Genomic DNA, 18,022 nt, shown 5'->3' with positions numbered 1-18,022 from the left:
TTTCATTATCTTCCATTATGACCCTTCCATTTATTTCTATAAGGTTGGTAATGTTGTCCCCTTTTCATTCCTAATTTTAGTAATTTGAGTTCTCTCTCTCTCTCTTTTTTTTCTTGGTCATTGCAACTAAAGGTTTGTCAATTTTCTTGGTATTTTCAGAGATTCAGCTTTTGGTTTTGTTCATTTTCTCTATTATTTTCTTATTCTCTATTTTATGTTTTTACTCTAATCTTTATTATTTTAGATCTTTCTTCTTGTTTAGTATCAGTGGTTATAGTTATAAATTTCCCTTTAAGCACCGCTTTAACTCCATCTGATAAGGTTTTATGTAGGGTTTTGTTTTCATTATCTCAAAGGATTTCCTAGTTTCCCTTGTGATTTCTTCTTTGACTAGTTGGTTATTTAGGAGCGTATTGTTTCATTTCCACATATTTGTGAATTTCCCAATTTTCCTTCTTTTCTTGATTTTTAATTTCATCACATTGTGATCTGAAAACATACTTTGTGTGATTTCAATACTTTTAAATTTATTTAGACTTTGTTTTATGGCCTAATATATAATTATCCTGGAGAATGTTCCATGTGAACTTGAGAAGAATGTATACTATACTTACTGTTAGGTCTGTTCATTATTAGTGTTCAAGTTCAGCGTATCATATCCTGAGAGACTGTAATATTTGTTCCATTCATATCCTTTGTCTTTTGAATAACAGTAGATTATTTAAATGATGTGAGACCTCAGTTGTTTCCGATAGGGAAACAGGCGGTTTAAGCAGAAGTTGGAAACCTGAATTATTTAAGGGAATGTACTGGTATGAAGCCCATCAATGAGGTCAGGAAGATAGAGGAAGAGTTGACAAATGATAGTAATCAAGGATCCACTCCTCATGAAATAAGCAAATGACACTAGAGTAATTTTTTTTTTCCCTCTTAGATTGGTAGTACAATTTGAAAAGACTCAGAATGGCTAGGATTAAAAGTGGTGTGGTTGAAGGGCAGTCTCATACTCTGTTGGTGGGGCTGTCAATTGACGTCATCTTTGGGAAAACAGTTTAGTTACGTATACTAGAATGGTATGTATAGCACGTATCCTTTGGTTCACCAATTCCACATGTAGAAATTGATCTGAAGCTATAATTGTGTGTGTGTGTATTCTCCCTCCCTCTCTCTCTCTCTCTCTCTGTAATGTTTGTAATACTAAATTCTGCATACAACCCAATTATCTCTCGGGCTTTTTAGTTAAATGAATACTATGCGGTCAATAAAAGAATGAAAATTCATGTGTATTGCCGGGGAAGTAGATTGTTTGTTAAATGAAATAAGAATTGTATGTGTAGTAATTTCTACATGTATGGCTATATGTGACTCCTCACAATATTTTTTATTTCAGGGGAGTGAAATTATTGGTGACTTTTACTTTCCACTTTATATTAACCATGTTAAGAGTTTCTGAGCAAGGAGCAAGTATTACTTTTACAATTCAGAAAACAACTATCAAGGTTTATCTCTTGAAAAGTTCATAAGTGGAAGAATACTCTTTATTTATATTTACGGAAACAGCCAAAACATTTACTGAGAGGCAAGAAAGAAGATTTAGCTAAATAAGGAGACATCCTCCATCTTGTGTATGAAAACATGGATGTTTAGATTTTAGTATACTTCTTTAGCACTTGAGAACATTAGTTGGCACATTCTGATGTTAATTTAGTTGTATCTAACTCTTATCAATATAGTCAACACCTAACAATTCTACTTCTGAGTTAACCCTAAAAAAATAGAGATCAGTCATGTCATATACATTGTGTTGTATCTACTTTTCTCACATAACAGTTATAGAAATTCCTCTAAGTTAATTGGCAAAGATCTACCTCATTTATTTTAATAAACCATGGTTTAACCATTTACTTAACCATTTATCTGTTCTTGGTTAAGTTATTTTCAGTTGTTTTACCACTAAAAACAGTACTGCAGTAAATCTCTTTGTAGCTTATGGCCATGCTTTTATTTTTATGAGATACAGTCCTGTGAGTGAGGCTGCAGGTCTGAAGCGTTTGTCCATTGTTTCAGGCTGAGTTTGAAATATGGCTTAACTATTTTAATAACTATGTCATCTTAGAAAAGTACTTAGCTCTTAATTATTGTTATTAAGTAAAACATTCTTTTCTCATTGAATTGGATTTAACTATTAAAATCCCATGTATTTCTGGGTTAATTTCTGGCCTCTTTGTTTTACTGATCAGTTTGTTCATTTCTGTGGCGCTATCCTGTTTTGATTAACGGTGATGGCTTTATAGTAAGTTTTAGTATCTAGTATGGCAAATTCTTCTTGTTCTCTCCCCAGTGCTATGTATATAATAGGTGCTTGTTGCATATTTATTAAATTAGTAAGTACACTTAATAAACAATAATTGTTACACAAATTTGGGACATCCATTTGCTTTAGGGAAACTGAAGCTTGGCTTGTTGATGGTGTCCCCTCCTAGCCAAGAATGGCATTACACTTTCTCAAGTGTAATAGTGACACGGGAGGAATTGAGGTGTGTGTATTGGATGATCAGTGTGGATTAGTGATGTAAGGGATGGGAGACTAGTTTAAGCACTAGAGAAGAGACAATTTGATAGTAAATTCCAAGGTTGAAAAATGCTGGAAAGCACCCATGGTTCTCGAATATCTAAACCGTATCACTCTTTTCCTTCCATCTTTTATTTTGAAAAAATTCAAATTCACAAGAAAAGTGTAATCTACATCTATATACCCTTTACCTACATGTACCAATTGTTAACATTTTTACTGTAATTGCTGCTGCTGCTACTCTTTCTCCTTCTCTTGTTTGTCCCTTTCTCTTCCTTCCTTCCTTCTTTCCTTCCTTTTCTCTCTCTCTCTCTCTCTCTCTCTCTCTCTCTGTCTCTCTCTCTCTGTTTCTCTCTCTCTCTCTCTCTCTCACTTTCCACACACACACACACACACACACACACACACGCAGACAGACACACCCCTATACATACTAGATATATGTTTAGATGGGTGCTAAACCTTCTGAGGGTTGCAGACATGATAACATTTCACGTGTGTATGCCCTAAGCATCACGGACATTCTCCCACATAACCAAATAGTTGTCACAGTTCAGAAACTTAACATTGATTGATTATCTAAAATACTGTCGATATTCAAATTTTCCCAATAATGTCCTTCACAACAATTTTTTTCTCCCCAGATCTGGGACCTGGGAAATGAAGAATCATATATTGCATTTAGTTGTCTCCTTCAATGTAGAAGTAATCCCTAGCCTCTTTTTTTGTGTGTGTGTGTGGGGGGGAAATCTCATGATACTGACGGTTTTGAAAAGTCCAGGCCAATTTTGCAGAGTGTTGCTTAACTTACATTTCTCTGCTTACTTGTAATTAGATTCAGGTTAGATGTCCTTAGCAGGAAGACTACCTACGTGGTGATGTGTCTTGAGCACATCACATTGGAAGGCATGTGATGTCAGTTTGTCCCAGGATTGATGATCACTTAATTAAGGGTAGTGTTTACTATACTTCTCTATTTTAAAGATTTTTTATTTGTAATTAATAGTCTGTGGGGTGATACTGAATATCCCATTCCCCCCAAATTTTTCACCCAATGGTTTTAGCATCCATTGATGATTCTTGCCTCAGTTACTACTTTAGTGGTTGCAAAAAGGCCATTTTTTAATTATTTCATTTTTTTCTACATTTATTAGCAGGCATTCTTCTATAAAGAAGGGCATTTGCTTCCTGCTTTATTTCTCTTATTATTCTTTGCTGTTATTGCTCTGGACTTGGGGATTCTTTTCTTATTCAATTGGTTATCTTCCAGTCTTTGTTTATTTTGATGCTTATGTTTCTAAATCTGACCAGTGAGAGCGAGAGCCCCTTCAGGCTGGTTCCTGTGCCCTTTTGATAGGTCTCCATCTGTTTTGGAGCATTTTCTTGCTGTTACAACAAGGTGTTGTAGGCTCACTTTGCATTTTAAATCTCTGCAGCAAATAGCTATCTCTTGGAATTAGCGATTTCACCAAGAAGTCCTGTTTCATTTTAGTGGAGAGTGATACTGGAAATAAAAATTTGGGTGCGCAGGATGCTTTTTTCTACTGGGATGTCACTGCTCCTAGATTTTTTCCGACAGAGCGAGCGACCATGTTATGTTGTTTGTTATATAAGCATGAATTCATAACTATTTCTAATATCAAATCTCCAAAGGTTTTTTTCTTACTCCATTCTGTTTGTATCTCTTCTTTCTCATAGTAAGATCCTTAATTCCCCAAAAGTCTCAATATAGCTACTCATTTGCCCAGTCCGATAGCAATGAACTTTCTACACCATCACTACCAACAACAAACCTAAGTTGAAAATTTCTTTACATTTCTTTTTGTCTGTAGACTGTTGTTTATAATTGTTTGTAATTAATGTTATCAGCTTAAGTACTTGATGGGTGCTTAAAACAGTTTACCTTAAATTAAAATTTTTAGCTGAATACCATATACATAACCCTCCTGCCTACTTGATAATTTTCTTTTAAAAATTATTTTATCTAGTCGTCCCACAGATTTTTGTTGTGATGTATCATTTGCTAATTTTAACTGAATCCTGTTTCAGTACAATAATTGCATGTATCCCAAGGGATATGCTATAAATAGTTTTGCCTGTACAGCAAAGACATACTTCAAATTGACTCATATTGAAATTTCATGTTAATTTCAGGGGAGCTCAGGTTACTGGAATTATTGCTTTTGGGGAAACTTTCTTTCATCTTAGGCAGAGATATTGATGTTCAAAAACACAGAGGAAAAATAGAGCCTATATATTACATGCGAAAATAAGTCAGATTAGAAAGATAATAGAGAGTAAGAGCTACAACTGTGATGTTAGTTCTCATAAGCAATCAGTTAATTTAGTTCTGAGCTTCTTGGCAGCCTTGTTAAAAGAGGAAATATTCTGTCGGATGACTTTCATTGTTTAGGTAAACAAACAAAGTTTTTGAATTGTATAATACGAGGAATTTTATTGTGGAAATCATATCGATACAACATATGTACAAGTGTTTCTTCTGTGATTATTTTAGTACTATTAAATATGTAAATTAAATCGTAGTTTAAAGAAGGCATTTCTGTTGTTTCCTGATCTTTCAGGAATTGAATTTAGGAAATACGGGAAATTGTTAGTTGACATGCCCTTTAGACTCTATCAAATACGAATAACTTTATATACTACAGCACCATAGCTCAAGAGATCGATTTGAAACTTGACTGTTAGTGATATACAATTATTACTAGCTTCAAGTGAGCTCTGAATACCGAAATGTAGATGTTTTATAGTTTTTTGTTTTTCTAAATTTTTAAAAAATTTTTTATGGGGGAACAGCCTGCCCCTCCAGGACCCATCAGCTCCAAGTCAATTCACTGTTTACAATCTAGTTGTGGAGGGCGCAGCTCACTGGCCCATGTGGGACTCGAACCGGCAACCCGGGTGCTATGAGCACTGCGCTCTAACCAAATGAGCCAACCGGCCGCCGGTTATAGTATTTATTAAAAAAAGATTCAAACACTTTTTGTGGTTCTGTGTGGTGCTAAGTACTAGGGAGACCAAAGAAAATACACACTATTTGCATACCTCAAAATAGCTTATATTCTTGTCATTAGAAAATTGTACAAATAAGAAACAACAGGAATACACATTTGGAACCCTTAGAAAATTTTTTAAAATATTAAAGTGCTTTAATATTTAATATCTGCAAGGTACTAATTGTGCAAATCAGGAAGTTTTTTATCTTTGAATGTTTACTTGCACTGTTTTAACCACTTATAAAAATCCTCAAGAGTATATTGGTTTTGCTCTCCATTCTAATTTTACAACTATAGGTCTCCCAATATTGATAGACTTTAATTTTCTGATTAGATTCTATTTATGAATCGTAAGTCTAGAAATGCTGCACAAGTGTAACCTGATTTTTCCCTTTGGCCTCCAACAGGAGTTTCTTTGTTTGTTTGTTTTTAATCAAAACTGGGACAGATGGTTTACTCTATCTCTAGGGAAATGTATTGCAGAGTCCCTGATAATTCCTTGTCCCAGGGTTTGAAAACCTTTTTCATTATTATCTATTTAACCAAAATCCCTGCTGCTGTAAATAAACTTACTTTCCTTAGTTTGTTCTTAGAGAAAATACAACGTACTGTCATGAGTATAGGAATGACACCCTCATTTTTCCCTCCACCCCCAAAAGACTTTTTCTTTTGCAACATAATTTCGACTACTGTTACTAACCCAAGTTAATGTTAGATTCTATTGCTGAAAGCCTCACTTTTGCCATTTATTGAGGTGTTAATTGAAATATTAATGTATTTAGAGCAGAAATGTCGTTTTTTAGGGAATCTAGAACAACAGCAAAGCTGAGGTCAAACTGCCATAAGGATGGACACCAAGGAAGCTGTGTTTGGGACAAAAAGAAATCAAGATAAGGTAGATGCAAAGTAGAGAAAAGCACTGGACCCTGGGGGGAGGGGTGGTAGGTGGGAGTGGGTTGCGTGCCGCTACTGGCAAAGAATAGTTAGCTTTCTGAGGAGGAGCCACCAAAGGCTTATAGCACATACTAAGGATTTGGGTTTAAGTACTACCTTCCCTCTGAATGTATCAGTTTTAGCTGACGTTTAGCTAGCAGAATTCGTTAAAAGTTGATAAGGTTAAGTGTTTTAGTGGGGTGGATCCTAATATTCTGGGCTGGTGTTGCCTGTCTGCATAGTTGTGGGAGACAGTGTTGGTATTAGTTGATAAAACCATTGCCAGAACCCAACTTCAGCACTAATGCCTGTTATTACTTGGAAGTCAAAAGGGAATCTCCGATTGAAGGATTAAACTGACAAAATCAGTACAGAGCATTTAATTTTTCCTTTTCTTTTGTGATGTAAAGATTGCGTTTCTCTCTATAGCAACATGAACCGTGAAGACCGCAATGTGCTGCGTATGAAAGAACGGGAAAGGCGGAATCAGGAAATTCAGCAGGGCGAAGACCCCTTCCCACCCAGCTCTCCTCTCTTTGCTGAACCATACAAAGTTGTAAGTTGTCCTTGTTTGAATGTTTTTTTCCCCAATACCATGACATTTTTGCTTTAGAAATGTTTAAACTTGAATTTTTATATGAGAAAAGAGTTATTATTATGTATACATTTTAACATTTTTCCTTTCTTCTAAGTAGAATGTACTTTGTTGGGCTCCTTTCCATTGGTGTATAACATGGGTGCAGAAAAGCGTACAAATTGTGTTACAGCTGAAAGGATTTTCACAACATGAATAACCTCGTATAATCAGTACCTAGATCAAGAGCATTACTGTTGTCCTCATCCACACCCCCCAATTGCTACCCTATACTTTTGGAAGTGTAGTCTGCATTAGCTTAAACACTCATCTCTGGATTCCTGGCTCTACCACTAACTGGGCAGGCATTTCACCTTTCTGAGCCTTGGATTAAATTAAAATTTTGTGAACCAATCTGTATTGTCTGATGTGTCCTAGGTTCTTTGGGTATAACATCAAAGCTGAATATATTTCAGAGAGTCTTTTGTTTTTCCCTATTTTTTTTGCCATTTGCAGTGACTTAATAGCATGTTTGCATAAATATACTTTCAGTATCAATCTGGTTCTTTTTCTGTTATCACATACTAAATTCTCTGATTTTCTTTCTAATATACTTAATGCTTAATTAACAATCAGATTTAGATTAAAGCTCTTTGTCAGAGATGTTCAAAATGAACCCATTGCTATTTTTTATAACTGCTGTGGTGCTTGGTTTGGGATTACGTAGAGCACTGGATGGCACCGCTTCTGATGTCTCTAATGTAGCTGTAACGGCCAGAAATGTCTCCCTAATATTTGATTGGGCTTGGATTTCATTTGAACTGCTTTTACATTTTAAACCTCATATGTGTATAATAGCTATAATACTACATATTGCAGCAATATTATATATGGCATATGAGATTGACAGTTAGCTTTTTTCTGATGAAATATAAACATAACAAATGTCTCCTGAGTTTTTACCATTATAACACTTGGTGTTTGTAGAAACCATCTATGAGATCTATAAAGGCCATTTATTCAGAGCTTTTAAGGATTTTCCAGTTAAAAGCAATTATACTGACATCATTTGTAGGAGTATAACACGAAACCTGAGATTAGGGAATGGGGGTTACGAAAAACAGGAGTCCCGTCCAGAATCCTCTAATCATACTACCGTTTATTTTGTAATTACATCGTAATGAATTGGATTTTATTTCTAATCTTGATATTGTCTATAAATTGCTGTAAATTGCTGACCTCTCATTTAATAGAGATCAGACTAATTTTCAAATAATTTAGTCATTCAAATAATTTAGTCATGAATCAAGTCCTTCTTGATTCATGCCAACCTCAAAGTAAATAGTGGTGGCTTAGTCTTGATTTCCTTTCAATGTAATTAGTAAACTTTCTCTCATGTATATGAATATGAAAGAGTCCTAAAGCTTGTAGACATCTTGGACCTTCTTATCCAAGAATAATTCTTGAAGTTGTTGCCTTCAAATGTTGGAGCATTTATTGGTCAGAAATATTAGCCAGGATTTAAAATTTTTATCAATGGATTTTCCATGCTTAATTTGTTGTTAGGACTTTTGTTAACTTGATGAGTCAAAAATGACAAAAGAATTAAAGTAAAACAGTCAATTGGGTATAACTTGTTTCACTAAATTTTTGTTTGTGCTTCTAACTATAACATTGAATTATAAGGGATATAATGTTTTCCCAGACTGTCAGTGTATTAGTGTTGGCTAATCTGCTGGCCTCGAACTTAGTTAAATAAAGGCAGATACTTTTCCTGGTCTTCAAAAGATTTTCATTACTGTTCCAGTATATTTACTGGTGAAATTGAGATCTTTTTTCTCCTGGAATGGTTTTTTTTTTTTTTTTCTTGCAATAAGTCTTTATTTTTCATACAAGGTCCTCCTGGAATCTATATATTTCTCAGTATCCTATGGAATGTTTATGTTTTAATATTTTAGCACGAATATTTTTTACTTTCAGTTCACTTTTTTACCATACATATTATATGTTTGGAGTTTTCTTTGAGATGTTAACCTTAAGATATGAAATAAGGCTTCCCTCTGGAAAGCCCCTTTCCATTTGAAGTTTGGAAAGTCAGGTTAGAAGCATCTTTTATTTCCAGTTATGCTAACTGTAAAATTTATTTTACATTTTTTTGTAGACTAGCAAAGAAGATAAGCTATCAAGTCGTATTCAGAGTATGCTTGGAAACTACGATGAAATGAAGGATTTCATAGGAGACAGATCTATACCAAAGCTTGTTGCAATTCCCAAGCCTGCAGTACCACCGACAGCAGATGAAAAATCTAACTCAAATTTCTTTGAACAGAGACATGGGAGCTCTCATCAGAGTAGCAAATGGACACCAGTAGGACCTGCACCCAGCACTTCTCAGTCTCAGAAACGGTCCTCAGGCTTACAGAGTGGACACAGTAGCCAGCGGACCAGTGCAGGTGGCAGTGGTGGTACTAATAGTAGTGGCCAGCGGCATGACCGTGAGTCATATAGCAGTAGTGGGAGCAGCAGCCGGAAAAAAGGCCAGCATGGATCAGAACACTCCAAGTCACGCTCTTCCAGCCCTGGCAAACCCCAGGCTGTTTCTTCATTAAGTTCCAGTCATTCCAGGTCTCATGGGAATGATCACCATAGCAAGGAACATCAGCGTTCCAAATCACCTCGGGACCCCGATGCAAACTGGGATTCTCCTTCCCGTGTACCTTTTTCAAGTGGGCAGCACTCAAATCAGTCTTTCCCACCATCACTGATGTCAAAGTCCAGTTCAATGTTACAGAAGCCCACTGCCTATGTGCGGCCCATGGACGGACAGGAGTCCATGGAACCAAAGCTGTCCTCTGAGCACTATAGCAGCCAATCCCATGGCAACAGCATGGCTGAACTGAAGCCCAGCAGCAAAGCACATCTCACCAAGCTGAAAATACCTTCCCAACCATTGGACGTAAGTCACACAATTAGAGCTTTTAACATTGTGACTGTGTGAAGCACTTTACCATGAAATTATTATTGAACATGAACTCTCTTTGTCTTAATAGTAAAGAATGTAAAAGTTTAAAAAAAGACATGATTGACTCTCATGTGGATCATAGAACTGTTAGCTTTCCCTCTTGGGCAGCAGAGAAAATGTCGCTCACTGTTTTCAAATGTTAAAATGAGTCAGTTATAGAATGAAAGCATTAGTGTTTTCCTCCTTTTGATTTATGGTATAATACATCTTGTGTTCTTTTTAAAAAAAGTTTACAATTTCTATTGTCATAGTGACACTCATCAATGAGACGGGGGCCATGGTTCGTTGTGGTATACGTTGGGACTTTTTCAGGTCCATGGAGATGGGAATGTGTGGTTTAGATGCCATGATCCCATTCTCTGGTTACACTTAAGGTTTGAGGCAGTTGCTCCAGACTCATAGTGGTGGTTTGCAATTTACAGTGTTTATGACTATATACCAAAACATGATATTCAGGATAACCAAAGAAGTGAGCATTCATTATGAAATAGCTGAATTTTTCTTTTAATACAGTTTTTGCAATAAAGAGAATTTAAAACTAATGTTAGTAGCTGAAAATCATAGCTCAGAACTTAAAACAGCGGGGAAAGGGTCAGGTATAGGTAAAAATGCTATTTTGAGAACATTTAAAAATCTTTCCTGTGGCCTTGAGAAACTCGTTGTTCATGGCATTTGTCATCTAATTACTCCTCTCAAGAGAATAGTAAAATGATCATTTGTTCTCTCTTCAAACAATGTGATCCTTAGAATTAATTAGATTTGAGTTCAAACTCCAGTTCTCTAATTCCTGCTTCAACCTTAGAATAAAGAACTCCCATGATTTGAGAAAGGTTATGTGAAATATTCATCATGTTCCAGACAAGTAATCATTCAGTAATATTGGTTTTATTCTGTTTGTTAGATTATGTGAAATGCCGTATCTAGTATGGTATAATTTGTATATAAATTTTTAATTTTTTTGACAAGATGCTCACCTGAAAAATTACACTTAAAAATTATTTCTAAGATTTTAAAAAGTTTTTGAAAAATATAAAGTTTTTAAGTCATGTACAGTTTGGTGATTAAAATTTTTCAGTTTTTGGAAAATTTATATTTAGGGAAATTAGTCCAAAGATTCTAGTTAGTGTTCTGATTTGGAATAGTGGGATCATAAGTACTTCTTTAAATTGAACTTCATTTCTAATAATGTGTTAAATCTGTGCAACAAATGATAGAAATCCAGTAATAAATTTCAAATCTAATGTGTGTTTCTTTTCCTCTTAAGGCATCTGCTTCTGGTGATGTGAGCTGTGTGGATGAAATTCTAAAAGTAAGTTGTGTGTGTTTTGTTTGTTTGTTTGTTTTTTGAGTAAGTTCAGTCTCTCTTATTTAATTATGTTGCCCTGCTACCCTCTTGGCCTCTTCCCCCTCTATTTCACAAAGGACCTGAAGCAGTAGATTGGCTCACATGTGACTTGATTATGTCTGTCAAAAATAATGAGTCTGTTCTGCTTATATTCATTCTTAGATTCTAAATCACTTGGTTTGTTTACCATTTGTCCTCAAAGAGCTGGTTTTTTTGTTCTATTTTTGTTTTTAAGTAAAACAAATTTCAATCTTAACAGCTTCCCTTGAAGAGGAAGAAACCAAATAGAACTGTACTTTCTCAGCTTTATCAGTTAAAAATTGGAAGTGCTAAAAAACTCTATAGTTATCAGTCACACCATCACATTGAAAATAGCTTGCTTTGTAATTTATCTGTACGTACTGGTCAAATCTTACAATGAAAGACCACCTTTCAGTACTGCAAATATATTTTGAGCGTGTAATGCAATGTGTCTAAAATTGACATGTGACCAAAAAGTACATTCCTCTATTGGGAAAAGACAAAGAGAAAATCCAGTGAATTAATGAGTGACAACGATTGCTTTTGATTCAATAGAGAAAAACCGTTAGTCACGTATTGTACTTTTTGCAGAAGATCCTGAATTTTTGTGTCTATACTTGGATTTCATTATGGATACCTTTGAAAGACTGCTTGCATGGGCTGCTTTCATTTTTAGTCTTCTTCCTATGCTCCACTATAATCTCTTACCTTTACCATTCTGCTCTACCTATTCTCTAAGGTCATTACCTTCCCCTTCATCGGGGGCTTCATTTGAGTTCTCTACTCTTTTCTCCTCTTTTCTTCTGGAAACATCATTCTCCTTTCCTTGACTGTTGTTATGCTTCATTGTTTTTATTCCCCATCCACCTTTCTTGTCTCTCATTCTCTGCCTTTTGGGAACCCTTGTGTCTTAACCTCTTAAATATGGGTGCATTTTCTAGCCTTTCCTCTTCTTTCTGCTCTTTCCCTTACTTTTTTTTTTTTGGATCCATTTTTTTTGGCTTTTATCTATTAGACAGCTCTTCAATCTTTCTCTTCTGCCTTGGTATCCTTTGAGTTTTGCTTTTTAGCTGGGTCTCTATTTAGATCTCTCCCTGTTTCTGCAGGCTCAACATGTCTAAAGCCATGTTTCTCAGACATCCTTCTATTAGTAGTACCACCATTCCCCCAGGCTTGTAAGTGTAGAATCCTAATTATCTCTTATTTCTCTCTCATGTCCTGTTTAATCACAAGCTACATGTAGACTTTGAAAATTCCTTGAAAATATCCATCCCTTTATTTCCACGTTTGCCCCCTGAGCTTCAATAATTGCAGTGTATAGTCCTCACTCTGCCTTTCTGCCTGCTTAGTCTCCCTGCTCGTCTGTCTTCTGTATTGCTACCAAATTCTTGGCTTCAATCCCTTATCTTCATAAATTAATAACTTCCTTAGAAATTTTCAATGGCTCTCTAAGGCCCATAGAAAGAATAGTATCCAAATTTGATATTCCGGATCTTCCACAAGCCAGTCCTAACCTTCCCCACTACTGATTGACTGCTTTTGCCAAACTGATTTCCCCAATCCATGTACTTTCTTGCTTTTTTACTTTTTTTTTTTTTAATTAAATTTATTGGGGTGACAATTGTTAGTAAATTTACATAGATTTCAGGTGTACAATTCTGTATTAACATCGTCTATAAATCCCATTGGCTTTTTTACTTTTTTAAGAAAAACTTGCATGGAATGTGTTTCTCTTTCCTCTTCAGTTACATATAGATCCTGATTTTTCTTTAGAATCCTAATGAAATCCTTCTTCCCCTTGTATTAGACTATCAGAGACCACAGTGATAAACTTTCCTTTGATTCTCATATAGCATTCATTTTTCAGTCACCATGTATACAAAAAGTCTAAGGGAGCATATATCTTTTCCCCAAATCCTCAACAATGCATGGCATTCTAATACCTAGAAGAAATCTTAGATTTTCTTAGATTTAATTATTTCTTTCATGTTATTGACAGTTTATTCTACCTTTTATATGTACAGTGTGGCACATGACCTTGGGTGTAATAGGTGCTCAATCATTTGGTGATGGAGAGTTAAATAGATATTTCTATTCAGAGTATTTTGGCATTTGAGGTGTGAAATGCCAACATTGGGAAACCTGGGATTTATGATTTTCTGTTTTCTTTCCCCTTCCCTATGTGCAGTGTGCAAAAAATTTCAGGTTCGCATTCCCTTCATGTTTTCTTGATATTTGTAGTAATGCTGTTTCTAGGCACCCCATCACAGACTGCAAGAAAAAAAATTTAATCTAAAAGTTATATATGTTTACTGTAGAGGAAAAGAAAATTTGTTAATTCAAGTCTTACTACTTGAACACCTGTGTGTCAAGCACTGGGGTTATAATGGTAATAATAATGATAATGTTGCACCCTTTGAGCTGACATTCTAGAGCAAGGTGTAAAAAATAATCAACTATAGAATATTATTTCATAAAGTGAAATGCTATTAAAAAGTAAAGCATTGTAAGAGGATAAAGAGCAATTGCAGGGTAGGTGGCTGTTTTAGACGTTCAGGTCGTAGTAAAGTCTGTATTGACTGCCCTTGTCTGTTGTCTCTTCTGTCATTCCATTGCCCAGAGGCAGCCACTTGAACCATCGTCCACAGAGTTTTTCTTACGTAAACATTTACTAGGACATGGACTATGGTTTGTGTTTGTCACTTAATAATATATTGTGGACATCTTTTCATATCAGTAGCTAAATTTATCATTTTACTCTCTGCTTGGTGTTCCATTGTATGGATGTCTGGTAATTTAATTATCCCTGTGTTGGAATTTTAAGGTCGTTCCCATTTTTTAAGTGTGAGCCCCTTGAACATACATCTTTCTTTACATAACTGTTTGGGTATAAGGTAAATTCCTAAGTTATACCACTTTTAATTTATTATGTTTTCTCAGTATACCTGATGGTTCACTTTGAACTAAATGCCAGAAATAAAACACTGCCTCCTTATTCTAAATCTGATACCTCTCTCCACCCTCCTCCTCTAAAATGCAGATTGTGATCTTATCCAAACTTCCACTTGGACACACTTAACATATCATTAGACAGAAGTTATTGAACGAAATCAGACTTATGACCTTACCGTGTTTCCCCAAAAATAAGACCTACCCCGAAAATAAGCCCCAGTTAAGATCATCAGCCAGACGGACACATTTAGTATGTTATGACGATGTTCCAGAAGAAGATGACATGACTGTATTTAAATAAATGTAGATTGTTGTACATGAAAAAATAAGGCATCCCTTGAAAATATGCCCTCATGCGTCTTTTGGAGCAAAAATTAATGTAAGACCCAGTCTTATTTGGGGGGAAATACAGTGTAAGACCTGGTCTTATTTTCAGGGAAACACAGTAGTTGTCTGTCTTCCTGCTCATGTACTTTCGATATCTCTCTTCTGATTTTCTCCACCTGACCAAAATGTTCTGTCAGTGAATGGGTCCTGTAGCCAGACTTCCTAGGATTAAATTCTGGGTCCATTACTTACTAAGTATGTGACCTTGAATAAATAATCTCTGTGTTTCAGTTTCATCCTACATAGAGTTCGATAATAATGGTACCTACCTCATAAAGTCATTGTGAGCACTCCGTGAGTAAGAGACATGTAGAACACTTAGCACAGCATCTGGCCCATTACAGGTACCTAGTAAAGGTTAGCTGCTTTTCTTATTAGCATCCTCCTCTTCCCACTCCCACAGTAAGCTCTTCCTCAGTAGCATTTTACTGTGTGCCTTGTATTTGATTACAGCCTGGTTTCTGTAGCTGTTCACAGGTTTCATCATCTTAACACTTAAGCTCCTTGAAGCCAGAGTGTATATTATTTTCCTATTATCTACCCCGTAGTGCCGTGCACACAATTGTGCTTAATTAATATTTATTCATTAAATATGTATACTTTTGGAGTGAAACCAGCATTTATAATATAAATCTGGTTTTTAGCTGTGTAATTTTTATCCTTGACCTGGTTGAAAACAAACTGTAATAATTACATTTCAGGAGATGACGCATTCATGGCCTCCCCCTCTAACGGCTATTCATACACCATGCAAAACAGAACCTTCCAAATTTCCTTTTCCAACTAAGGTAAGTAAATGAAATGTGTCTTTGATACTGTAAGAAAATTCTTAAATGGCTTGACTAAAATCATATGAATTCAAAATTGTCTTGCCATTCCCATTCTAGTGGGAAACAGACAATAAAGAAGTAAATAAATAGATAAGTTCAGATAGTGATGAGTGCTATGAAGAAAATAAAACAAGATAGTGGAATCGAGAGTAATTTAGACTGAGATGTATTTGAAAAGCTTTGAAGGCAGTATGGGGAAGAGACTTTTCAGTTTCTTGCAAACTATTACGGTATGCTAAGCCACAGGTGGTAAGGGCTTCTCAAGCTGTTGTCTGAGAAACTCCTTTATTTCACTAGGACACAGCAACCATATTTAAGTCATATGGAAAAAGGTTCCTCAGACAAAAGTTCCATACTCCTCTGAAATCAGATTTGGAAATTATTTTACATTAATTTATACTTACATAAATTATACAAGAATATATTCTCTTTGCGGAATTTGACCAGGACCTCTAGTGATACCCTTCCCCAATTCAGCCTCCTCCATACTCTTAGAGCTACTTTCATACATACCTTCGCAAGTTTTCCATATGCGTTTACATGTATATGTATGTAATCATTACATCTAAGCGTTTTCTTCTTTATTTAATTTCTTTACAGATATATTGTTCTGTGTTTTTAATCAGTCAGCAATAGGTCTTAGAGAACTTTCCATGTTATTATACATAGAGGTATTTCATTTATTCTAATTGCCTGAGTGTATCTTATTTAGCCATTTCCCTTTGGTGTTTAAGTTGTTGCCAAGTTTTCATTTCTATAAACGTTGCTTTAGTGGATATCTTTGTTCATGCCATCTTGTGTGCACACAAGTTTCTTTTGGGTAAAAAGCAAGAATTAGAATTGCTGAGTATTTAGAGTATATACTTACTATATACTCTCAAATTCCCTCCATAGTGATTGTACCAGTCAGTCCTCCCACTTGTATTTCCTGTTATTCCTCACGTGCATACTACCATTTGCTAATCACCAACCTTTTGGGTGAAAGACGGCATTCCATTTCCTAGATTGCTAGTGACATTTATCATCTTTACACATGTATCCGTCTGGTTTCTGTGTGGATGAATTTCCTTTGTCCTTTGGGTTGCATCTTTCACCTACGAGTTTTAGGAGGATTTCTTTGTTTTATATTGTTTTGTTTGACTTCTGGATTTTAATAATTTCTTCTACATGCTATTACTACATCTCCCAGTTAGAGTCCTTTTAAGTTTTATGGGCTAGGAGATTTTCATTTTGATGAGTAAGTATATTTTTCTTATAGCTTTTGCTTATTAATGTCTTGTTTAGAAGGCTATTCCTTCCCCAGGATAATAAACTTACCCTCTTGTTTTTCTTTTAATGTGATTGAAGTTTTGTTTTCTGTATTTATATTTAGCCCAGTTTATTTTTGTGAATGATGTTAGGTAGAGATGTAACTTTCTGCCCATGTATGTGCTGTACCACTCCTTTAGTTTTAAAATCAGCTTTATTTACACATAAAAAATACACTTGGATTTAACGTACAGTTTGAATTTTGATAGATGTATGCACCTTTGTCACCACCACCCTAATAAAGAATTACAACATTTCATCACCCCCACCACTGGCCCCATACAATTACTGATTTGTTTTATGCAACTACAGATAAGGTTTGCTTTTTCTAGAATTCATATAAATGAAATCCATTCAGTGTTTACTTCTTTTGTATATATGATTACCTTCTTTTGCTTGGCATATACTTTTGGAATTCTTCCATGTTCCTTTTTATTTTTGTTCTTTTTTAGTTCATTTTTATTTCTGTTGTATTTATCCATTCACCTTTTGAACATTTAAGTTATTTCCAGATTTGGTCTATTAAGAATAAATTAGAAACATTCACTTAACAATCTTTGTATGGACTTATTGTGTTCTTTTCTCATATGACAAAAAGTAGAATTGTTGGGTCATATGCTGAGTGCATATTAAATTAATACTAAACTGAAAACTATTTTCCAAAGTGATTGTATCACAGTCCTACTTCTCCCCACTCCCATCCCCCAGAAATGTGTGATAGTTTCATTAGTTCTCCATTCTTGCCTACATTTGGTGTTGTCAGTCAGTTTAGTTTTAGCCGTTTTACTGGGTGTGTAGAGTTACCTTGTTTCCCCGAAAATAAGACCTAGCTGGACAATCAATCCTAATGCGTCTTTTGGAGCAAAAATTAATGTAAGACCCGGTCTTACTTAACTAAAGACCCAGTCTTATTTTACTAAATAGATTATATTATGTTATATTATATTGCATTAATATTAAAGTGCTATAAATTTCCCTCTAATGTTTTATCTGCAGCCCACAAATTTTAGTATGTGTTACGTTATTTTTATTCAGTTCAAAATACTTCCTGATTTTTTGGGGGG

General features: G+C 35.2%; 1 protein-coding gene across 2 annotated transcripts in view; it reads left to right on the top strand.

The window, feature by feature from the left end:
• AFF4 (ALF transcription elongation factor 4) overlaps window positions 1-18,022 on the top strand; it is a 67,221-nt gene that overhangs the window by 14,305 nt on the left and 34,894 nt on the right. The window contains exons 2-6 of one of the 2 annotated variants that reach the window (XM_081034911.1): window positions 6,390-6,481; window positions 6,949-7,075; window positions 9,255-10,049; window positions 11,380-11,424; window positions 15,522-15,608. In XM_081034911.1, coding sequence (XP_080891037.1) covers window positions 6,953-7,075; window positions 9,255-10,049; window positions 11,380-11,424; window positions 15,522-15,608 — 1,050 coding nt within the window. In that variant the 5' untranslated portion in view covers window positions 6,390-6,481; window positions 6,949-6,952. The remainder of the gene's footprint in view (window positions 1-6,389; window positions 6,482-6,948; window positions 7,076-9,254; window positions 10,050-11,379; window positions 11,425-15,521; window positions 15,609-18,022) is intronic. The other variant, XM_081034910.1, reaches the window with a different exon arrangement.

The sequence above is a fragment of the Rhinolophus hipposideros genome (genome assembly GCF_964194185.1).
Source record: "Rhinolophus hipposideros genome assembly, chromosome: 23".
Classification (NCBI taxonomy): Eukaryota; Metazoa; Chordata; class Mammalia; order Chiroptera; family Rhinolophidae; genus Rhinolophus; species Rhinolophus hipposideros.
Note: the sequence above shows the minus strand (reverse complement) of the source record. Positions and strands in the feature narration are given on the sequence as shown.